The sequence below is a fragment of the Mobula hypostoma genome, chromosome 18 (assembly GCF_963921235.1).
Source record: "Mobula hypostoma chromosome 18, sMobHyp1.1, whole genome shotgun sequence".
In the NCBI taxonomy this organism is placed as follows: domain Eukaryota; kingdom Metazoa; phylum Chordata; class Chondrichthyes; order Myliobatiformes; family Myliobatidae; genus Mobula; species Mobula hypostoma.
Window position 1 is genome coordinate 21,903,109 of NC_086114.1, and position 24,926 is coordinate 21,928,034.

At 41.1% G+C, this 24,926-nt stretch overlaps 1 protein-coding gene across 2 annotated transcripts in view; it reads left to right on the top strand.

Annotated features, from left to right (window-relative positions):
- The first annotated feature begins 3,293 nt into the window (after positions 1-3,293).
- Positions 3,294-24,926, top strand: part of dnajb12a (DnaJ heat shock protein family (Hsp40) member B12a) — a 48,398-nt gene continuing 26,765 nt past the window's right edge. The window contains exon 1 of one of the 2 annotated variants that reach the window (XM_063070567.1): positions 3,294-5,011. In XM_063070567.1, coding sequence (XP_062926637.1) covers positions 4,879-5,011 — 133 coding nt within the window. In that variant the 5' untranslated portion in view covers positions 3,294-4,878. The remainder of the gene's footprint in view (positions 5,012-24,926) is intronic. The other variant, XM_063070566.1, reaches the window with a different exon arrangement.

The following is a 24,926-nucleotide window of genomic DNA, read 5'->3' on the forward strand; positions in this document are numbered from 1 at the left end:
AGCCATTCCACTATCCATGCCAGTATCTTTCCTAGAACGCCATAGGATTTTATCTTGTTAAGCAGTCTTGCATGTAGCACCTTATTGAACGCCTTCTGAAAATCCAAATAAATGAAACCCACCACCTCTCCTTTGTCCACCCTGCCTGTTACTTCCTCAAAGAACTCTAACAGATGTGTTGAACAAGATTTCCCTTTACAGACGCTATACTGGCTTTCACGTACCACAAAACCTCAGCTTTAAAAATAGACTCCCAACACTTTCCCAACCACTGAGGTTAGGCTAATTGGCCCATAATTTCCTTTCTTTTGCCTTCCTCCTTCTTAGAGTGGAGTGATATTTGCAATGTTCCGGTCCTCCAGGACCATGCCAGAATCAAGTGATTCTAGAAAGATCATGAGCAATGCATCTTTTATCTCTTCAGCACCTCTCTCAGGACTCTGGGATGAGTTTGCCTCGCATCTTTTCCCTTCGTAATAGCAATAGCACTCACTCCTGCTTCCCGACACTCACAGTCCTCTTCCGCACTGAAGTACCCATTACATTCATCTACCATTTCTTTCTCCCCCATTACTACCTCACCAGCATCATTTTCCAGTGATCCAATACTCTCACCTCCCTTTTACTCTTCATATAACTGAAAATACATTTGGTACCCTGCTTTATATTATTGGCTTGTCTGCCCTCGTATTTCATCTTTTCCCTTCTTATAGCTTTTTTAGTTGCCTTTTGTTGGATCTTAAAACCTTCCCAATCATCCAACTTCCCATTCACTTTTGCTACCTTATATGCCCTTTCCTTGGCTTTTATGCAGTCCTTAACTTCCTTTGTTAGCTACAGTTGCCCACCCCTGCCATTTGAGAACTTCTTCCTCTGTGGGGCATATCTATCTTGCACCTTGTGAACTTAAGCTATCTCTACTCTACTGTCAGATATGATGGACAAGCAACGTGCAAGTGTTCTTTGATTGACTGTAAATGAACGAAATTAGCGCAGACACCTAGTGCAGATAATGGACTACCTTCATACAGTGGTTTTGACAATTGCATCCTCCAAATCTTCATTTTCATTGCAACATTCAAGATAATTGTTGATATCTTCAAATCCTCCATAGTTCCTAACTTGCTGAAGTAGTGAAATCATTTCATTTTCACTCCTGGCCGTTTTTGATCTCCAAGCCTGAATACTTGAAACCAGAATGAGCAAAATGATTCTAAATTGTCTTACTGCTTATTTCTCACCAACTATCAGTGATAAAAATCACTGCTTTTTGAATGCAACTGAAACTATTTAAAAAACTACAGAATTCATATTCCTGTCCACTTTAGCCATTCCTGGCTGCAGAGAAAGTTTTTGGTGTTTGATTTATAGACATGTTACAGAATCCTGCCTCATGTAGATAGGAACAGACTGGATAACTTCTAAAACTACGTATTTCATGGACTGGCAAAAGACAGATTTTGTCTTGAATAAATCTCTTTATAAGAAACTAAGCAATATTCCACCTTACAACATATCTAGATGGCACTTCAAAAAACATTAATCAGAAAATTCTGCTGGAAAAATTATCAATGATAATTTATTTGATTATGTTTACAAATACATCAGAGATGTTGTTCATCCATTGTCGTTGTCGATGAAGACCTCGATATCATTATGATGATGGTGTCGAGACTAGCGCATGATTTGGATTTAAGTGAGGGAGAGTTGCACAGCATCAGCCTCACTCTCTCTTCCCAATTCCCATCTGGATCCAGTGGCAAGACAGTCACGATGACTGGAGATGACCCAGATGTCTTCTGTGTCTTGTCCTGCTCTACACGTTCCACGATGCATGCAGAGACCACCTTCTTGACCGTTGGACCTTCCATTAGTCTCATCCGCTCAATCCGCCGGAGTCTGTCTTCACATGCTGGGATAGACAACTCCCTATCTCACTGAAGGTTTGAGACCCGTCAGCTACCCTCACCTGGTTTAGCCGACTTGTCGAAGCCGTTGCCCGAGGTGTGGCCACTGTCGCATGCAAACAGCTACGGGGAGCCACAGGGGAGAGCTGAGTGCCAGGTGGGGACCCAAGGTGGACTAACCGCCTTGAAAAGGACACGACATGTTTCCCCACCAGAGGTGCTATCCCTCCCTGACACCCCATACACCCCACATCAAAGATACTACATTTTTCAATGCATGGTCTTTTTCCCAGGACTGGAAGATAAAGAACCAGAGTGCATAGGTTTAAGGTGAGAGTGGAGAGATTCAGTAGGAACCTGAGGGATAACCTTTTAACATAGGGACTGATACTTATATGGAATGAGCTGCCAGAGGGAATGGTTGAAGCAGATAAAATAACAACATTTACATGATATTTTGACAAGTACATTGATAATAAAGGTTGAGAGGAACATTAGTCAAATGCAGGCAAATGGGACTTGGTTAGGTTGCCATCTTGCTCAGCAAGGATAGTTCCATGCAGTATGACTTTACATACTCGAAACATTCTTCCTCTGTTCACAAGTGCTGCCTGGACCACTGAGTGCTTCCATATTGCTATTTTTTATTTGAATAAACTATCCAGTCTTAGTCACATCATTCTTTTGAAAAAAATGTATCTCACCCAAGCTTTGAATGTTCAAACTGGCAACTAAACAAATTAAAAATATCCCGGTCATACAAAGAGAAATCTAGTTAAGGAGGAATCACAGATTTTTACTTTGTACTATAAACATAAATGAAGGGTTATTAACCTGAAACATTAACCTTTACTTACTTACCACAGATGCTGACTGACCTGCTGAGTATTTACACATTTTTTTTAAAATCTCAGACCTCCAGCATCTGCTGTTTTGAGTCCACCCAAACAGAAATGTCCTCCAAGAGGAGCATAACCTTGTCATGGTTTGGAGGCTTGTTTGCCTCACTGACCCGGAGAGCTGTGTTGGCTGGAGTCAGGGCTTTATGTTTTGGTAGTGGGGGTCACTCATGCCTAACAGGTCAAAGCGTAGAGGATGGACTAAGAGTAGTCCACTGGTTATCCAGGTTCAGGGTTCAGCTCAACACTGACTGGTAAAACAAAATTGTTATGGAAACAGCAATGAGGAACTGTTCTACATTTGAGTGCGGCAACATTCCTGAGTCTCCACCCTGGACCTGTGTGACTGACAGTAATGAAAACAGAGAAGATGCCACTGACACAATGAAGGAAGCCATTAAAACCACCAGAAATGGAGGACCCTAAATGCCAATGGTGTAACAGGCAGTAAGTAAGTGAGTACAAGAAAATGTAAACTTTTTGGCTGCATATTTATTTCCTCAGCCCTCGGAACCAGATAAACATGGAGGAGGTAAATTTTCAACAAGGTAGGATGCTGAGTTTATTGTCAGATGTGCGCACAGGTGCAATGACAACTTACTGAACTTGCAGCAGCATCACAGGCGCATAACATCATATAAGCAGCATTCACAAGAAAAACAAACATAATTTTTATAAGAATTAGAATGAAAAATAAATTTGCTGATGATACAACTATTGTTGTCAGAATATCAGATGGTGATGAGAGGGTGTACAGGAGTGAGATTTATCAGCCAGTTGAGTGCGTGAGTGGTGTTGCAGCAACAACCATGCACTCACCATCAGTAAGAACAAAGAACTGATTATGGACTTCAGAAAGGACAAGACAAGGGAAAACACACCAGTCCTCATAGAGGGATCAGAAGTGGAAAGAGTGAGCAATTTCAAGTTCCTGGGTGTCAATATCTAACCTGGACCCAATACATCGATGCAATTACAAAGGCTATATTGACAGAGGCTACATTTCATTCGGAGTCTTGGAAGACTTGGTATGTCACCTAAAGCACTTAAATGTCTACAGATGCACTGTGGAGAGCATTCTAACTGGCTGTGTCACCGTTTGGTGTTGGGGGGTGGGGTGACTGACTATTGCACAGGATTGAAATAAGTTGTAAAATTAGTCCCCTTCATCATAGGCACTAGCCTCCATAGTATTCAGGACATCTTCAAGGAGCGATGCCTCAAAAAGGTGACATCCATCATTAAGGACTCCCATCACCTAAGTCATGCCTTGTTCTCATTGCTACCAACAGGAAGGAAGTACAGAAGTCTGAAGGCACACACACGATTCACAAAGAGCTTTTTCCCCTCTGCCATCCAATTTCGGAATGGACATTGAATCCATGAACACTACCTCACTGCTTTTTAATTTCTACTTTTGCACTACTCATTTAACTACTTAATAAATATATATATATTTATAAATATATATATTTATTACTGTAATTCATGTCTTTCTATCATTAGGTATTGCATTGTACTACTGCAGCAAAGACAACAAATTTCACGACATATGCCAGCGATATTAAACCTGATTCTGAAAACAGTTCATTTCAGTGCAAAGTGACCAGAGTGGTGATAATGTAGTGATTAAGGTTTTTACGCTGGTTCAAGCATCGAATGGTTGAAGGTGATCGTTGATCATGGATTTAGCTTAAATACACAAAAATATTAAACGACTATCATGCAGTCTCAACAGAGGAACACAGCAATAAGAGCTCTTCCAGCATTTTGTGTGTGTCACTCTGGATTTCCAGCATCTGCAGAATCTCGTGTGTTTATATCAAGCAGTCATTACAATAGCCACAGGCTGCATTCTCACCGAGCACCAGTTTGCTGCTTTCTACGATTAAATGTCACTATTGCCGCTTCACAGTTCCCAGAGAGCATGCGCCGCACGAACGTCCCGAATGGGTTCGGATGTTTCCGTCGCTGACATCGCCGAGCCGATGCCGAATGCACTCGGGTTTTTCCGGCCACGAATGAGACTACTTTGAGAGCACTGACCGTGGCCGTTCAACCCAAAGCCCGGAATGGAAGGAAATCGAGATGAGGCGGAACGCTGTACGGAAATTGGTTTGAACGCGTTGAAACGTGGTAACAGGGAGGAGGCACTCAAGTTCTTGCGGAAAGCTCAGAAGTTATACCCGACGGATAAAGTTAAAGGTGAGAGTGGTGGCACTACGTGAGAGTGAGGATAAACTGCGGCCTGTCTGAGCGAACCGGCAATTCAGTGCGCATGTGTTGGAACCGAAATGGATTATAGGAGTTGTGGTTGATTTTATGTTAGGTGATGTTGTTCGGCCAACGTGTAGAACTACAACTCTCGAGATGCATCCTGGCACCCCTGACAACAAGCCCCCCCTTCCAGATAGTATCTCAAGTGTAATTACAGGGCAAAGGGCTGATGATAAATGTAGGCCGTAGATTAAGAGTTGATGCACTTTAACTTTCAATATAAAAGGAATCCCCAGGTAAATCACGTTTGACCAGTGACATTTAGTCAGTCACTTTATTTTGGATTTAGGATGTAGTTGTCAGTATCCAGATACAAAACTGTTTATAATCCCATGCTCTAATACTTTCGTCATCTTTTGGCATTATGTACTAAGCTTTGCGAATGATTTGGGAATGAATGTGATTCAGATTGTAACATTGACATGGGGTATAGATGGAATTATTGACCCCTCTCAACAGTGCCACTATGATCATAAAACCCTCAGATGATTGGGATTGGGGGTCCTTGATGCCATCCAGATGTCACTATGGGTCCTGAGCTGTTTATTCTTTAGGTTGTACAATAAAAGGGAAAAACAGGAGCAAAGCACTTAAGGCATTGCCCTTATTCTTGTGCTGAACATGTTGAGGGTGTCTTCTTAGAATGCCCCCACGTGTGACTTAATTCAGTTCAGTCCACTGAGTCTGTGCCAGCCATCAAGCACCCATTTTTACACTAATTCTCTCCTAACCTATTTTATTCTCCCCATATTCCTGTCAACATCTTTAGATTCAAATGCTCTGTCGGAAAAACATGCAGCAGCCAATTGACTTACCAATTTACATCTCAAAGTCTGCGAGTCTGGGTTGGGGATTGGAGGTTGGAAGTCTATTGTCAGACTGAATTAGAGACTTGTCAGTGTGTGTGTGAGTGGGTGGGTGTGAAGGACAACATGGGCTTGTTTTTTAGTTGTTGCTTGTGTTGTTCGGCTAAACGTTGTGGGCATGCTATGTTGGCTCCAGAATGCATGGCGACACTTGTGGGCAAATGATGCATTTTCCTGTATATTTTGATGTACTCTCAGTGGCTACTTTATTAGGTACTCCTGGGTATCTGCTTATTAATGCAAATATCTAATTAGTCAATCATGTGGCAGCAACTGAATGCATAAAGGCACGTTGACATGGTCAAGAGGTTCAGTTGTTCAGACCAAACATCAGAATAGCGAAGAAATGTGATCTAAGTGACTTTGACCATGGAATGATTGTTGGTGCCAGATGGGGTGGTTTGAGTACCTCAGAAACTGCTGATCTCATGGGATTTTCACACGCAACAGTCTCTAAAATTAAAAAAAGAAAGGCACAGAAAACAAAAAAAAACACATCCAGTGATCAGCAGTTCTGTGGGTGAAAACACCTTGTTAATGAGGGAGGTCAAAGGAGAATGGCCAGACTAGTTTAAGGCGACAGTAACTCGGATAACTACACGTTACAACAGTGGCATGCCAAAGAGCATTCCTGAATGCACATCACCTCAGACCTTGAGGTAGATGGAGCACAGCAGCAGAAGAACATACTGTCAGTGGCCACTTTATTAGATTAAGGAGGTACTTGATAAAGTGGCTAGTGTACATGTGATAAATAAGTGAATGTGAATCTGAGCTTGCATGATTTTGGGATGAGGAAGGAAACAGGCCTGATACCCTTGTTTGGTGGAGGAACAGACGACATGGGAGCTGTGTAGCCTTGATTGTAGCAAGGACTAGGCCTCAAGCCCAGGGCTTGCCTGCTGCTGCTGCAGACCAGGTGAGAGATGTGGAAGCATTTACAACGTGGCGTCCGAGCTTGGCTGGGGTGTAGCCTCCCCTGTTGGTGCTGCCCTCTCATGTTTGAGTGGTGGAATGACAGGCTGGATTGTGTGCGTGTATCTGTACAGTGCCGGGAGACTGTACTATTGCTGGTCATTGTCGTTCAGAGTCTTGGACTATACATATGTGTTTTTTTTTTGAGTGGATATGCTTCTTTACATGCTATTTTGAATTATGTTACTGCTATTTTTGAATATTTATTTGCTATTTTGAATGTTTTACACCTTGGCCACGGACGAATGCTGTCTCGTTCAGCTGTATCTATGTATGGTTTGAATGATAATTAAACTTGATTTGATTGTTTTGAGACAGATGTGCATAGAGAGAGCATCTGATGTTGCAATTGAATCCGGATGATTGGAGCTGCAAGGCAGCAGCTTTACCAGCTGTGCCACTGGGCTGCCCTGTTCTGTTACACAGTTCGTAAAACAAAGCAAATATTAAATACTACTAACACTTAGAACTGTAACCATGAATGAAGTGAGATTGTATCTGTTACTTGGTTTAGGAAAAGTAATCACTAATGAAAGGATAAAAATAATAGATAGATAGATAGATATACTTTATTAATCCCGAGGGAAATTTGTTTTCATTACAGCCGCACCAACCAAGAATAGAGCGTAAATATAACAATACAAAAAAAACCCAACAATCAAACAACAAAATGCAAACTATGCCAGATGGAAAATAAGTCCAGGACCAGTCTATTGGCTCAGGGTGTCTGACCCTCCACAGGAGAAGCTGCATGTTCGATGGCCACAGGCAGGAACGACCTCCCGTGCCGCCAAGTGTTGTATCACGGTGGAATGTGGCCGAAGTCCAACAGTAAAAAGTTCAATATCCAGTCTGCAAACACGTTCCTCGATCGTAATATGCCCCGGATTGCACCATCTGTTGTTAGCCAGAACAGTAAGCACCCAATTCCTTTACGCTTACCGCTGTCAGTGCACTTCCGGTCAGCTGGAATGGTATTACCCACCGAACTCCTCTTCTCCAAAAGTCTCTGTTGTCTCGACCCGGTCCTCTTTCCTTGGCTTTGTGATCCCCCTCTGCATCCTCTGTGTGTTTTCCTCCGGATTTCAGCAGAGGTGTCCGCCGCTCTGCTCGCTAAACCAGCCGGTATTTGCTGGTCCACGGAATACACAATGCGACCTTGCTTCTGTCCCGCATGTCGGGATGTAACCATTTCCAGCGCTAAAGAAAACCCAAATAAAACTCTCTCTACCAGCATGTTAGGGTGCAGCTTTGACGTGTTACCGTGAGAAAAAAAAACAAAAAATAACGTAAGTTAAAAAGTAAGAAGAAGAAAGTAAGAATAGATCGGAACGGCTTTACCAGGCTGCATTCAAAACCGGCGCATGTGCACTCTCTCTCTCATGCGGGGGGTGGGGGGATGGTATAAATGCTTCCAAAGGCAGAGTCCAAAAAATAATATAGATAAAGCATTGGGACAGTACTGAAGTGGCTGGTTGGTAGTGGCAGTTACATGCTATAGGCTGCTTTCTAAACAGGGAGAAAATTCAGAAAATGGAGGTGTAGAGAGACATTGGAGTCCTTCTGCAAGTCAAGGTTAACTTGCATGTTGAGTTGATGATAGGGAAGGCAAGTACAATGTTAGTATTCATTTCAAGAAAACTAGAATATAAAAGCAAAGATGTAATGCTGAGGATTTATAAGGCATTGGTAAGGCCACACTTGGATTATTGTGAGCAATTTTGGGCCCCTTATCTAAGAAAGATAAGGAGCTTTGGAGAGGGTCGAGAAGAGGTTCAAAAGAATGATCCTGGGAATGGAAGGGTTAACATATGAGGAGCATTTGGTGGCACGGGGCCTGTACTTGCTGGAGTTTAGAAGAATGAGGGAGGTTCTCATTGAAACCTGTCAAATATTGAAAGGCCTGGGTAGAGTGAATGTGGAGAGGATGCTTCCTGTGGTGGAGGAATCCGGGACCAGGGAGGGCAGCCCTATAGAATGTCCCTTTAGAACAGAGGAATTTTTTTAGCCAGAGGGTGGTGACTCTGTGGAATTCATTGCCACAGACAGTTGTGGGGGCCAGGTCGTTGGGTATATTTAAAGGGGAGGTTGATAGGTTCTTGATGAGTAAGGTGTCACAGGTTATGGGAGAAGGCAGGAGAATGGGATTGAGAGAGATAATGAATCAGCCATGATGGAATGGTGGAGCAGACTCAGCAGGCACAAATAGAGTGGCTGCCATTTGCACAATATGGCTTCAGCAAAGCCTGACGAAGGGTCTCGGCCTGAAACGTCGACTGTACCTCTTCCTAGAGATGCTGCCTGGCCTGCTGCATTCACCAGCAACTTTGATGTGTGTTGCTTGGCTTCGGCTGTCCTGATCAGCCACTTCTCGGCTTATCTAGCTGGATTAACAGGTTTCGCTCTTCATATATAAACAATATTCACTGTTTTTAAAATTCAAAAATCTTAAAAGGTGTTTGGAGCTTGTTGCTTCTGCTTAGAAAAATAGAGTTTAATAGCATGAGGCCAGCTGGCATCATTTTATTGAATTGATAACTTACACATTCAGCAAGTTGTGGGCAAGTTGAGTGCTGTAAGTGCAGGTGCTACATTTGCAATTCAGTAGATGGCTAAAAGAAACTGGGGGTAATTCACAATAAGGTTGTATTATCATAAAATAAGAGCTAGGCCTTTTGTTAGTGAAACAGTTTTTCCCACAATGCACAATGGAAACCTGGAACTTGCTTCCCCAAAAGACCATGACTGCTGAGAAACAGATGGATCTTCAAGGTTGAGATCAATTGATATTTGTTGATGAATGATTATCATCACGGGGATGTTTACTGGATTGAGGAAATTTATTGTGTTAGTTTCTACCTCTGACAATTCATTTAATGTGATCACCGTAGAGTCATGGAGCAGTACAGCACAGAAGTGGGCTGATTGTCCCAACTCATCCACGTTGACCGTGATACCCATCTGCAGAGAGGCTTTTTAATCTGACTCAATTCCATTGAAAGAGATGCTGGCAAGACCTTCAATATTCTCAACTAGTGAAGTGATGCCTAGGTGCAGAATAAAGTTTTTTATACATATCTGTTTTGATATTTAGCCTTGTATTTGGATTCATTGGTATTACATTGGTAAAAGTGGCACATGATGAGATAGTGTTAACGTTTACTGCTTTTCATTTTATGAAAGGCAAAGTCCAAGGCCAATAGCTGGAACTAGGAGCGGTATATCTCCAAGCCAGTATAGTTTATTCATAGTTTGACTTAGAAAATATGGCTTCAAGCTCCACTGCCAGAATTAAGCATCTTGTTCAAGTACAGAAGCTTCAGATATTTATTTGGGACTTAAAATAATTGAACAAACAATTTACACTTGAACCCAGTTGATTATTCTCAGAGGATGGTGGCTCTTGCAAATAATTGATAGAGTTTTGGTATGTAATCTAAAAGTTTGAGTTGTACTCTACACCCTGCACTAAAACCTTTTGCCTAAATTTCTTTCCTGGTGATTTTTTTTCTGTAAACCATATTTAAAAACTTGCTCCAATGCAGTGTTTTTGTTGCACTTCTAGTAACCTGCCCAGCTTTTCCAGATCTGGTTGTGCATTTTATCTCTCCCTCCAGAATCAACTTGCTATGTTGTACTTTAAATTAAAATTGTTAGTGACTTGGCAAGGTACAGGATCAATAACCTGAACTGTAACAAATACAGCAGAAATTACTTCCACTGCAATTTGCATACTTCTACAGCACCTTTAATATAAAATACTTGAAAGCAAGGTGCAGCAGGATTAGGTAAGATGGATAAGAATCTAGGCAGAGTGCTGTATACATTAGCACTGGCCAAGTTTGATTTCAAAGTTCTTTTCTTTGAGCATGAGCCTACCAATTATGGCACTGATCTCTGGTTTTGGTCTTTAGTTTCATTATGGCAAGTTGGGAAACTTAATTTATGTTTGGTAATAGAAAATAAACCATAACATCTGTGTATTAAAAGTATTTAAATCAAATTGGTTAACCATTATCATGGACAGGACCCTGCTGTCTTGACAGAGTTGGGTTATGTGGCTGAAGTTTATTGTCCTTGGGCCACTTGGGTTGGTCAAAAAGTATGAATTCTCCAGTGTTACTTTTGAGAACAAAGTGAGTATTTGATAACACTGTGCTTGTATTCACTGGAGTTTAGGAGAATGAGGGGGCACTTCATTGTAACCTACCGAATATTGAAAGACTTAGATAGAGTGGACAAGGAGAGTATGTTTCCAATTGTGGGGAATTCTATTACCAGCGGGCAGAGCCTTAGAATGGAATGATGTCTCCTTAGAGCAGAGATGAGGAGGAATTTCTTTAGCTAGAGGGTGGTGAATCTGTGTAATTTATTGCCACATTTGGTTGTGGAGGCCAATTACTTTGGTATATTTAAAGTGGAGGTAGGTAGGTTTTTGATTAGTAAGAGTTTCAAAGATTATGGGGAGAAGACCAGGAGAATGGGGTTGAAAGGAATAATAAATCAGCCAAGATGGAATGGCAGAGCATTTGATGGGCTGATTGGCTTAATTCTGCTCCTGTCTCTTATGGTCTTAACTGGAGGATTTAAGTTCTTTCAGTCTCTGTGGCTGAACCCAGCCACTTATACCCTCTATCCTTACAACTCTTGCCCCTTCTATATTTTCCTCTGCCTTCTGATATTCTTCTGATGTAGGGAATCTCCATAGAACATCTTCTGATCCATCCTCTAATAACTTTTGTATTTTGAGGCACCTTGGCTTGGAACTCTTTTGTGTTAAATATATAGCATAAATGCAAGTGATTGTTTTTGTGAACTGATCATCTTTAGTGATGTCTGTGTACTTTGAAAATGGTTTCAAATAGATCAGGCAGTTTTGTGTGTGATGAAACCACAAGTGTTATTGTTGGTGCACCTATGGTATTTGCTATTTTATCAATCTTTACATCCACTGATGCAGCCGTGTAGTTAGCTTTTTGTTCAATGATTTCATGCAGTGGTAACACATTAGCCAGAAACTGTTACAATTTATATTGAACTGCGAGTACCTTTGTTCAGCTGCTGTTAACCACTTTACAACAATATGTATCACAGCACCTCAAAGATTGAAACAAAGTATTCAAAACTGACTCCCAGTCCTGATGAAGGATCTAAGCCAGAAACATCAACCGTTTATTCCCCTGCATAGATGCAGCCTGACCTGCTGAGTTCAGCATTTTCTGTTGCTCTGGATTTCCAGCATTGCGTGAACCCAGGGAAATGCAGTGCAATATCAGTTGTTAACCTGTATTGTTAGATGCTACATCTGCGTACAATTCAAGTGGCATCCTAGATTCAGTGGTGCCATTTGAATAGAGACTTCTCCACACTTCAGCTAACAGCTTCAGAAAGAGTCAGAACAGGTCTTTAATGTAAAAGATTTTGAGTTACTAAGACTGGAATGCCTGGAATTAGAAATTTGTTCGTGGTCACAAACTAAATGCACAGTGGCTTAACATATTCAGTGGAAGAAAATTTCAGTATCCAAGTTCAACCGGTATATTTATTGTATTACTTATTTTGTCACATGCAATCAATTGTTGATTTTCTATCCTCTGGTCATTTTACCCTTGAAAAGGTGCACTCATAAGGTAAAGACCATTACAAGTAATGAACAGGTTTCTTTTTCTTGGCGTCCATCAATCAGAAAAAAATTCTTTCTGGTCATATCATTGTGGTGAATGTGTTGTTCCACTGATGATAAATCTGAACCTGAATGGCATCAAAATGCACTTAAGACTGATCAGAAAGAACAATACTGGAAGGAGGGAGGGAGGGAGGCTGGCTTGTTCATATGTAGGAGTGTCCATAAGACATAGGAGCAGAATTAGGCCATTCAGCCCATCAAGTCTGCTCTGTCATTCCACCATGGCTGATTTATTATCCCTCGCCACCCCGTTCTCCTGCCTTCTCCCTGCAAGCTTTGATACTCACTTTAAATATACCTATAATGACTTAAGTTGGGTGTTTGTAACCTGTGTATAAAATAATTACAAGCACAGTATGTACAGGTAAATCCAGAATATTAGAGATATAACATATACAGAGATACAGTGTGGAGTCGGCCCTTCCCGCACTTCAAGCTGTGTCACCCTGGCAACCCTTCATTCAACCCTAACCTAATCATGGACAATTTACAATGACCAATTAGCCTCCCAATGTTGGAAATGAACTCAGAACTCCGATGCCCCAAGCTGGAATACTTCATACTTTATACTTTATTGTCGCCAAACAATTGATACTAGAATGTACAATCATCATAGCAATATTTGATTCTGCGCTTCCCACTCCCTGGATTACAAATGGATAGTAAATATTAAAAATTTAAATTATAAATCATAAATAGAAAATAGAAAAGGAAAAGTAAGGTAGTGCAAAAAAACCAAGATGCAGGCCCGGATATTTGGAGGGTACGGCCCAGATCCGGGTCAGGATCCGTTCAGCAGTCTTATCGCAGTTGGAAAGAAGCTGTTCCCAAATCTGGCCGTACTAACTCCGATCCTACTGTGCAACTTTCTGTTCAGGTTCAAATACATCAGTCTTAAATTCATCCTCCACTTTGAGCAACTCTTCACGCAACATATAATCGACTCTTGGATCAGATTTCCTGATAAACAAAACAAAAATAGAATAACAGTAGATCTTTTCCTTGAACCTGTTCCACCATTTACTTGGATTGCTATCTCTGATATCTATACATGTATGTCCTCATCCAATTATTTCTATTCTGCAACCATTCAGTGGTGCATTTCTGATTTCCGTAAATTTGTTCCTGATTTCACTACTGAATTCTGTAGTTTTCATCTTAAATTAATGACATATATCTGAATTTTCTTTTGATGGAATCATTAATTCTACATTGACCCTTATTTTATATACCTTAATTAGAATTTCCCATAAATTTTGAATCTCTGTGAACACAGTAATTTACAAATCATATTGCAGCATCTGTGGAACGAGAGCAGAATTAATGTTTTGGTGCATTGTTCTTATTTAGAATAAGACATACAAAATGCTGGAGGAACTCAGCAGGTCAGGTAGCATCAATGGAAAGCAATAGACAGTTGACGTTTTGGGCTGAGATCCTTCATCGGGACTGGAAAGGAAGGTGGAAGAAGCCAGAAAAAGAGGGAGGGGGGAGGGGAAGGAGAACAAGCTGGAAGGTGATAGGTGAAGTTGGGTGAGGGGGAAAGGTGGGTGGGGGAGAGGGATAAAGTGAGAAGCTGGGAGGTGATAGGTAGAACAGGTAAAGGGACGAAGAAGCAGAAAGCTGATAGGAAAGGACATAGAAAAATGGAAAGGTGGATGGGCACCAGGGAGAGGTGATAAACAAGTGAGAAGAAGAGAAGAGGTAAGAGGGGAGCCAGACTGGGGAATAGAAGAAGAGAGACGGAGCAGGAGGGGAAAAATTACTGGAAGTTGGAGAAATCTGTTTTCATGCCATCAAGTTGGAGGCTACCCAGACTGCACACTGTACAGGCAGTCCCTGGGTTATGAACGAGTTCCGTTCCTGAGTCCGTCTTTGTAAGTCGGATTTGTACACAAGTCAGAACAGGTACATCTGGCGATATTTAGCATCAGTTAGTCAAATGTTTGTCTTAGTATATAGTATATATTTTACCTTTCTATGCATATAAAACACTTAAGAAACGTATGTATTTCAATAATGAAATCAGTGCGTTGCTTAGTAATAATTGTAGCTTTCATCAGGACAGGGCCTTTCACATGCTCCATTATTCTCACTTTATACTTTATCCTTTAAAGTTGTTCAGATCGCTGACCGACTATAGCTTAGTGCTTTTCCAGTGACCGATGGCGTTTCACCTCTTTCCAATGGCTTTATTATTTCCACTTTATTTTCAATCATAATCGTTTTCCGTCAGCAGAACAGGAGCACTGCGGATCCAGCCGTGGGCAGAGAGTCTTGACCTGAGCTCCCCGGGTCCTAAAGTCCACCCACACTGAGGCAGGTTAAATGGGACAAGTGGGGGCAGTGCTGACTGGAAAAGTGGGGGGGAGGGTCAGAGTGAATCTTGCTAAGAAAAATTTAAGCCAAATACAAAGTTACATACTCAACACAGTTAGCGGCAACGACTTAAAATGGCGGATGGCGTCGTGATCTGATTTAAAATGGCAGACGACGTTCTCCTTCCTCTGTTTGTAAGTATGAGTTGTTCGTAAGTCAGACATTCGTAACTTGGGGACTGCCTGTATTTCTCCAACCTGAGAGAAGTCTCATTATTTCTGTAGAGGAGACCACGGATTGTCATGTCAGAATGGAAATGGGGATTGGAATTAAGGTGGTTAACCACCAGGTAATCCTCTTATTATGGATGGAGCGAAGGTGCTTGTTTAGCTTTATCTGGTCTTTTTTAGCACTTGAATTATAAAAGCCATGGAAACACAAGAAAAATTTGCATTTATATAGGACCTTCCCAAACTCTGAATTCTCAGAATAACTCATGAAGAGGAATCACTGTAGTAACGCAGAGTTCACAGCAGCCCATCTGTACACTGCAAACTGCCATGGCTGTAAATGTGAGAATTTCTGGATAATTTGATTTAGAGGCAATGATCGCATGATCGTTGGTACTGCAGAGTTAAATTCCCAGATTTTCTTTAAAAAATTGTTTATTTTTCATCTTTTACTCCACTTGAGAGAATGAGTGGGACATGAGTAAACCTGATTCACTGAAAAGATCACCCTCCTTCAATACTATAATGAATTTTTAGTCTCTGCTTTGGAGCTTACAGCCACATGCATCTGACTTAACTGTGACACCTGAAAATGCTGTAGAAATGCAAACATCTTTACTTTTGTTAAATGTTGGGACATATACAATGCAGTACTTAAAATATATGAATATATAAAAAATAAATAGTGCAAAAAGAAAGCAAAACAATGAGGTAGTGTTAATGGGTTCATAAACTGTTCAGAATCTGATGTGGTGGGAAAGAAGCTGTTCCTAAAACACTGAGAGTGTCTCTTCAGGCTCCTGTATCACCTTCCCTCTGGCAGTAATGAGAAGAATGCATGTCCTGGATGGTGTTGGTCCTTCATGATGGATGCTCCCTTCTTGATGCATCACCTTTTGAAGATGTTCTCAATAGTGGGGAAGATTGTGCCCATCTGCCTGAATCTACAATCTTTTTTGTACAATCTACAATCTTCTGCAGCTTTTTCCAATCCTGCTTTGGTGCCTCCGTGGCTTTTATAATTCAAGTGCTAAAAACACCAGATAAAGCTGAAGAAGCACCTTTGCTCAATCCATAATAAGAGGATTTCCCAGTAACCACTTTAATTCCAATCCCCATTCCCATTCTGACATGTCAATCCATGGCCTCGTCTACAGAAACAATAAGCCCGCTCTCAGGTTGGAAGAGAAACACCTTATACAGTATGCAGTCTAGATAGCCTCCAACTTGATGGCATGAACACGGATTTCTCTAACTTCTGGTAATTTCCCCCCTCCTCCACCTCGTCTCTCCTTCTGTTCCCCAGTCTGGCTCCTCTCTTACCTCTTCTTTTCACCCGTTTATCTTCTCCCTGGTGCCCATTCTCCTATGTGATGCAACAGTCAGTATTCTCTCCGTGATATATCTGAGAGATATGAGGATAGATCCTCAGATGTTGACACCCAGGAACCTGAAGCCGCTTACCCTTTCCACTGCTGACTTCTCAATGAAAACTTCTGTGTGTTCTCCCGACTTCTCCTTCCTGAAGTCTACAATCAGTTCCTCAGTCTTACTGACGTTGAGTGCAAGGTTGTTGTTGCAATACCACTCAACTAGCCATATCACTCCTATGCACCACTTATCACCATCTGAGATTCTGCCTACAACAGCTGTAACATTGGCAAATATATGGATGGTGTTTGAGCTGTGCCTAGCTAATCTGTCATTGGTGTAGAGCAGAGGTCTCCAACCTTTTTTGCACTGCAGACCGGTTTAATATTGACAATATTCTTGTGGACCGGCCAACCGGCGGTGGGGAGAGTGGTGTTCAAATGAGGTTAAACTCACCTCAACATGTCTTTTACAGTTAGGGTTGCCAACTTTCTCACTCCCAAATAAGGGACAAAAGTAGCAGTCAAATCCCGGGACACTTGTGTTTACCCCAGGAAAGACTACCATGACCATGATGCCTTGCGCGGGCACCTGTGTGCGCATGTGTGTACGTGCCGGTTTTCTTCCACAAATTGGAAGAATTGGCTTAATCTTCCCTACTATACTGTGCATACATTATTTCTACTTTATAAAGGCTGTGTATTTATCATATGATTCCTGCTTTTACTATATGTTAGTGTTATTTTCGGTTTTATGTGTTATTTGGTATGATTTGGTAGGTTATATTTTGGATCTGGGAACGCTCGAAAATTTTTCCCATATAAATTAATGGTAATTGCTTCTTCGCTTTACGTCACTTCGGCACGAACAGTTTCATAGGAACGCTCTACCTTAGCGGGGGAAGTATGGGACAAGGGCGGTCCCGTATGGGACAAACCAATTTAGCCCAATATACAGGATGTCCCGGCAAATACGGGACAGTTGGCAACCCTATGTTCAAGTTCAACAGTGTGTGACAGGGAATGAGGAAAGGTGCAGCTGACTCATATCGTTTCCTCGCGGCCCGGTAGCAAATGCTATGCAGAGAGTAGAGCAGTGGACTAAGAATATGTACTTGAGGTATGCTTGATTGTCAGCAAGGAGTAAGAGATCTAGACTAATAATAGGGTTTCAAATTAAATAGTGATGCATTAGCTGCTTTCATCTGAAGTCATGATATTTGCCTTATTGCAAGGCTTTGCTCTCATTATGTGGGCTGTACAATCTACAGAATCTGCACTTGACGCACACAGGATGCTGGGAATATGTCAGTGTTTGTCCTTTATTTTGGAAACTCTAAAACCTGAGCTAAAATTCCAAAATTAATTTTTAGGCGTAGTTTTTTTTGTTGTAAATGGATGGGTGTATGTATAGGTCAGTAAGCATAATTCATTTTGTTTTTCTATGTCTACAAGGCCCTATTCAATTAAGTCTGGCTTAGATTGCACACATAAGTCAGTGAGTGACTGTGATTGTTTTTACTTAATTTTATTTTTGGAAACCACCTCCTTCATTGAAATCTAGAGCCTCAGTTGCACTTGTCAAAGGTAAGGGAGATTTGAGTACAGTAGGTTCTGGTTAATTGGGACACATTTTGACCCAATAAAGTGGCTGCCCAAATTAGCCAAAGTTTCTTGGAAATTGTTAAAAAGGAAAAAGGTATTTAAAAAACAAGACTAACTAATTTTGCATTTAAATGAAATACAGAACAATACCAATACTACTACAGTACTATAAAACTGTGTATTGGTTCCTAATAGTTATTAACAGAGGAATTCATTCAGTGTATGTTCCTGTGTTCTTTTGATTGACTTTAAATGAACAAAATCCACACGGACACCTGTGCAGAATACAGAGTGCCTTCAGACAACGCTTTTAATGAATGCATCTTCCACATTTTCATTTTGATTGTAACATTGAAGGTGATTGTTGATACCTTCAAATTCATCATAGTTCCTAACTTGTTGAAGTAGTGAAATCGTTTCATTTTCACTCCTGGCTATTTCTAGCATCTCCAGGCCTGAAAACTTGAAAGTGCAGTGATCGAAACAGTTCTGAATTGTCTTACTGCTTATTTCTCACCAACTATCAGTGACAAAAATCATTGCTTTTTGAACACAAACACACACAACTGATGCTATTTATAAACTGATTGCTATAAGCACAGTGTAGTGTCTAATGGCCACACATGTGCACACAGACTCACTCTAGTCTGAAACTGTTGGGCAACTGTCTCCTGTCCCAATTAAGTAGCATATTGTCCCAATAAATGAAAAGAACCCTGGCTATTTTCTCTATTAGTTTTTGTTCTTTAAGAGTTGTCCAAAATAAGCGGCTGCTCCAATTAACCAACCAATGGCCCTGTTAACTGGAATCTACTGCATTCAGATCTGCTAATGATCTCTGGCTTACAAGTATTCCTGGCAGTGAGGCTCAAGCCTAACCATTAAAAATCAGATGAGTATGTTTGTCTGATCACTAACTATTGACTGCCGCACACATGCTCAAATATCTTGCTACTTAGAGACCATGGTTTAGTATCCATTTTCTAGGCTGTTCAGGGTGCTGCTTGAACTATTCAACTTCTGACTCAGTCAGAAGTGCTTATGCAAGCAAAGTGCCTATTCCTGCATATATAAATGCTGTTCCTTCAAGAATCGTTTTATATATGTAATTTATATCTATCATAGAAAGCACAACAGTGCCCCTCCTTCCTTAGGAATCTGCGGAGATTTGACGTGTCATCAAAAATCTTGGCAAATTTCTGTGGAAATTGTGCTGACGGGCTGCATTATGGCCTGGTAGGGGAACACCAATGCCTTTGAGTGGAAAATCCTACAAAAGGTAAAAACCTTCCCAACCATTGAGCACATCTACGTGAAACATTGCCTTAGAAAAGCAGCATCCATCATCAAAGATGCTCACCAGCCAGACCCTGCTCTTTTCTCACTGCGCCATCAGGTAGAACGTACAGGAGCCTCAGGACTTGCACCATATTCAAGAACAGTTACTAATTCCCAACCATCAGACTCTTGAACAAAAGAGGATAACTACGCTCACTTAAGGACTCTTGTTATTTCATGCTTGTTACTTATTGCTATTTATTTATTATCTGCACTTATACAGTTTGTTTACAGTTTACAGATCTTGTTCATGGTTACTGTTCTATAAATTTGCTAAATATGCCTGCAGAAAAAGAATCACAGGGTAGTGTGTGGTGACATGTATGAACCCTGAAAATAAATTTCATTTTACTTTGAAAGACAGTCTTATTAATTTTAATAAAGCTACTTATGAATTGTAACAGTTTCTGGCTAATATGTTAACACTGTACCATAAACATCAAGCAGAAAACAAAACCTTCCAGTGAAGCAAAATGTCTTATATAGGAATTTGGCCAAACAAGGTTTGATACCAAACGACAAAAGCTGATGTTAAGAGAGAGGACTAGAGTGATCAAGAAACAGCTTTTAGTAGTGCCTTAAAGCAGGAGAGAAAGGAAGGGAGGGAGGGGGAGGGGTTTAGGAAGGGAAATCTTGGAGCTGGTGATAAATCTGAAGATAGAACAATCAAATCCATAGACGACTGAGATGTCAGTATTGGAGACAAAAGTGTAGCATAGCGGTTAGCGTAACGCTTACAACGCTAGCGATCTGGGCTCAATTCCCCCTGCTCCATACCAGGGCATAATGCAGCCAGTCAGCACAATTTCCACCAGACATCTATAGAGTTTGTACATTCTCTCTGTGACCATTTGGCTTTCCCCTGGGTGCTCCAGTTTCCTCCCACATTCCAAAGATGTATGGGTTAGTAGATTAATAAGTCACATGGCTATAATTGGATGGCATAGACTCATTAGGCCAGAAGGGAATGTTACTTTACTGTATCTCTAAATAAAATACTCTCACTAGGTTGTAGGACTACATGAACACAGCAACTGGGACCCTATTGTTGATCTATTTTAAATCTATTGTAACGTATTGATTGTGTAGTAACTAACTCACAGCTTTGATAACATGCTGTATTCACTATACCCTTTATTCTAATGAAGCTACTTTTGAATTGTAATATTTTGGCTAATATGTTAGCCAAGTGTTAAATATAGCGAGGAATCCAATTATCAGGGATCCAGTTTTGCTGTGGAACCTTTGCATTGTTCTAAGCTTTACAATGTTACAGTTACAATCATAAATGCCACGTAGTGTAGCAGTCAGCGTGACGATATTACACCTTGGGGCATTGGAGCTCTGAGTTCAATCCTCACATCCTCTGTAAGGATTCTCTGCACGTCCTCTCACAGTACAAAGAAGTGCCAGGTAGGAGAGCTGGTCATTGTAAATTGTCCCAAGATTAGGTTGGTGTTAAATCGGGGTTGTCAGAGTCTGTGGGGTAGCGTGGCTTGAAGGGCCAGATGGGCCCATTCCTCACTGTATCTCTAAGTAAATAAATGTTTTGAACTATTCATATGGTATGTTTTAGCTCTGAGCATATAACTTAAGAATTGAGTGCAAATTGTAGTTCGAACCCAAAGCAGGGTTTCAAAGATGATTCCTTTTGGGATTACTTTTACTGTCTGCAGTTTTGATAGTTTATCTTATATCTGGTGCTTTCAAGAGGGAGCTGAGCGTTCCACACTGTAGAGATTTCAGCAATATGTTGAATAACTATTAAGTGGTAATGATCTAGCTGTAATCTCTATGGTGGTCCTTGCACCGAAGTACAAAAGCTATTCTTCCTGATCTTTTCACACACACCCTTCATTCTGAAACCCCTACCATTTCTCCCTTCCCATACTCAGTTTCTTTTCTCTCTACCACTTGCTTCCATCTGCCAGTCACCCACACACAAACTATTGGGGCCCTATTCCTATATCTTATTATCCCCATCTGCTCACCATCTCTCCCCGATCTAGTTCCACTTCCTTTCTTATCAGATTCTATCACCCACAGCCCTTTGTTACCACTTTTCTGCTCCTAGTCTCTCCCTTCCCTTCCTCACCAGTCTTCATCTGCCCATCGATTCCTCCTCACCTGGATCTACCTATCACTCGCCAGCTCCTGACTCACCCCTCCACCCCCCCCCCCAGCTGGCCCTTTACTGTCTGTCGTAATACTGGGTCTGAACCCAAAATGTTGACTATTCCACTGTCAGACCCATTGAGTTCCTCTAGTGTTTTTCTAAACTCCGGATTCCAGTATCTGCAGAAAGAATAGTATTGTGTTTTCACCAAGAGAATTATTAAACGCCCCACTCCTGTTGTTTTGTATGTCTAAAAATAGATTAGGTGACTTTTTTTAAAAAAAAAAGTAGGTCAGATATCATAGTTGTTTTGTGGTATGAGATTCAATTTCAATTTTAAAAATTAATGGGAGAGGTAATTTATTACCTTGCTGAGAATTCCACAAAGGCCAAGATTTTCCTTCCTGGACCTCTGTGATTCTGATGTTCTAACACACAGAAGATCCAGACATGCCAGTAACGGTCGGTGGTGTGCATGCGCAGCAGTGATTTTGGTCATTATCTGCATGTCTGGGGATGTCCGAGGCTGTTGAATGTCATGGAGAACGCTGGGGGGTGGGGTCTGATTTGCTTCCTCATCGAGACCATGTACCTTGAGGCTTGGTTCTTCATAATTACAGGGATCTGCCTGTACTGCTTTCTCTACTGAGTATATTACCATGTGCTGCCGCAAGAATGCAGCATCCATCATCAAAGACCCGCTCCCCCCCCCCATCCAGGCCATATCCTCTTCTTATTACTGCCATTGGGCAGGAGGCACAGAAGCCTTGGGTCCCACAGCACCATGCTCAGGAACAGTTATTACCGTACAACAAACAGGCTCCGGAACTGCCATGGACAACTTCATACACCACTGCTTTGAACTGATTCTATGACCTACAGTCTCACTTTCAAGGGCTCTTTGCAACTCATGTTCTCAGTATTTTTTTATTTGCACAGTTTGTCTTTTGCACATTGGCTGTTTGTCAGTCTTTGTTTATGTATAGGTTTTCATAAATGCTTTTGTATTTATTTTTCTTCCTGTAAATGCCTGCAAGAAAATGAATCTCAAGGTAGCAAATGGTAGCATATGTATTTTGATAATAAATTAATGGGCCTAAAGTCTGACAAGTCTCAAAATTCAAGATTGTATACAAATGTAATGGAGAACCAAATAATTGTTATTCTATATCTGACGCAGCAGAGGGGAAAAACACAAGGTAAAGAACACAATAATATAAAAAAATACAGAGCCTATAAAAAGTATTTACCCTCCCCCCCCCGGGACATTTTCATGTTTCATTGTTTTACAACATTGAAACAGTGGATTTAAATTGGGTTTTTTTGACACTGGTTAACAGAAAAGGCTCTTTCATGTCAAAGTTAAAGCACATTTCTACAAATTAGTTTAAATTTATTACAAGTATTAAACAGAAAATAATTGATTGCATAATTACTCACCCCCTTCAAGTTAGTAGATGCACATTTTGCTGCAATTACAGTCTTGAGTCAGTGTGATAGGTCACTGTCAGCTTTTCACATCTGGACACTGCTATTTTCCCCATTTTCTTTACATACCTGCTGAAGCTCTGTCAGATTGCATGGGGATTGTGAGTGAACAGCTCTTTTTCAGTCCAGCCACAAATTCTCAATTGGATTGAGGTCTGGACTTTGACTTGGCCACTCCAGGACATTAACTTTGTTGTTTTTAGCTTTGGCTTTTATACTTGGGGTCATTGCCTTGCTGGAAAACAAATCTTCTCCCAAGTCGCAGATCCCTTGCAGACTGCATCAGGTTTTCCTCTAGGATTTCCCTATATTTTGCTGCATTCATTCTACCTTCTATCTTCACAAGCCTTCCAGCACCTGCAGAAGTGAAGCATCCCTACAGCATGATGCAGTCACCACCATGCTTCACAGTAGGGATGGTGTTTTTGATGATGTGCAGGGTTTTTATGCCAAACATAGCATTTAGTCTGATGGCTTAAAAGCTCAGTTTTGGTTTCATCAGACCATAGAACCTTCTTCCAGCTGACTTCATTTGCCTTCTGGCAAACTCCAGCCGAGATTTCACGTGAGTTTTTTTTCAACAGTGGCTTTCTCTTTGCCACTCTCCCATAAAACTGCAACTGATGAAGGACCCAGGCAACAGTTGAATGCACAGTCTGTCCCAGAGACTGCTCCAAGGTTGTCAAAGGTCTCTTGGTGGCCTCCCTCACTAGTCCTATTCTTACATGATCAGTCAGTTTTTGAGGATGGCCTGCTTCAGGCAGATTTACAGCTGTGCCATATTCTTTCAATTTCTGGATGATTGACTTAACTCTACTCCAAGGGATATTCAGTGACTTGGAAATTTTCCTGTATCCATCTCCTGACTTGTGCTTTTCAATTATCTTTTCATGGAGTTGCTTGGAGTGTGCTTTTGTTTTCATGGTGTGGTTTTTTTGCCAGGATACTGACTCACCAGCAGTTGGACTTCCTGGATACATGTGTATTTTTACTACAGTCAATTGAAACACCTTGACTGCACACAGGTGATCTCCATTTAACTAATTATGTGACTTCTAAAACCACTTGACCGCACCAGCGATGATTTGGTGTGTCATGTTAAAGAGTGTGAATACTTGTGCAATCAATTATTTTGTGTTTTATATTTGTACTTAATTTAGATCACTTTGTAGAGATCTGTTTTCACTTTGACACAAAAAAGGCTTTTTCTGTTGGTCAGTGTCAAAAAAGGCCAAATTAAATCCTCTGTGATTCAATGTTGTAAAACAATAAAACATGAAAACTTCCAAGGGGGGAGGAATGAATACTTTTTGTAGACAATATAAATACATAAGATAGTTTATATACATAAATTGTTTGTATGTCCATTAAGTGATGCTTGTTAAAGGAGGGGACTGACAGGAAATGATAAACGCAAACACGAGGAAATCTGCAGATGCTGGAATTTCAAGCAACACACATACAAGTTGCTGGTGAACGCAGCAGGCCAGGCAGCATCTCTAGGAAGAGGTACAGTCGAAACGTCGTCTGTACCTCTTCCTAGAGATGCTGCCTGGCCTGCTGCGTTCACCAGCAACTTTTATGTGTGTTGCAGGAAATGATAAAGTAGTGGTGGTTGGGGGTGTGGAGGGGAGGGCTAGTAGGAGGAGGTGCTGATCAGCTTTGGGGAAAGTACACAGTAACTGTTTGAGTCTAGTGGTTCTGGCATGGATACTACAGAGCTTCCTCCATGATGGGAGTGGTAAAATGTACTTGCATTGAAAATTAGTTGACAGACAGGCAACATGGTATGAATAAGCCGCCCTTTTTCCAGATGGCATAAAGTATCCTGTGGATTCCTGCAGAGATCA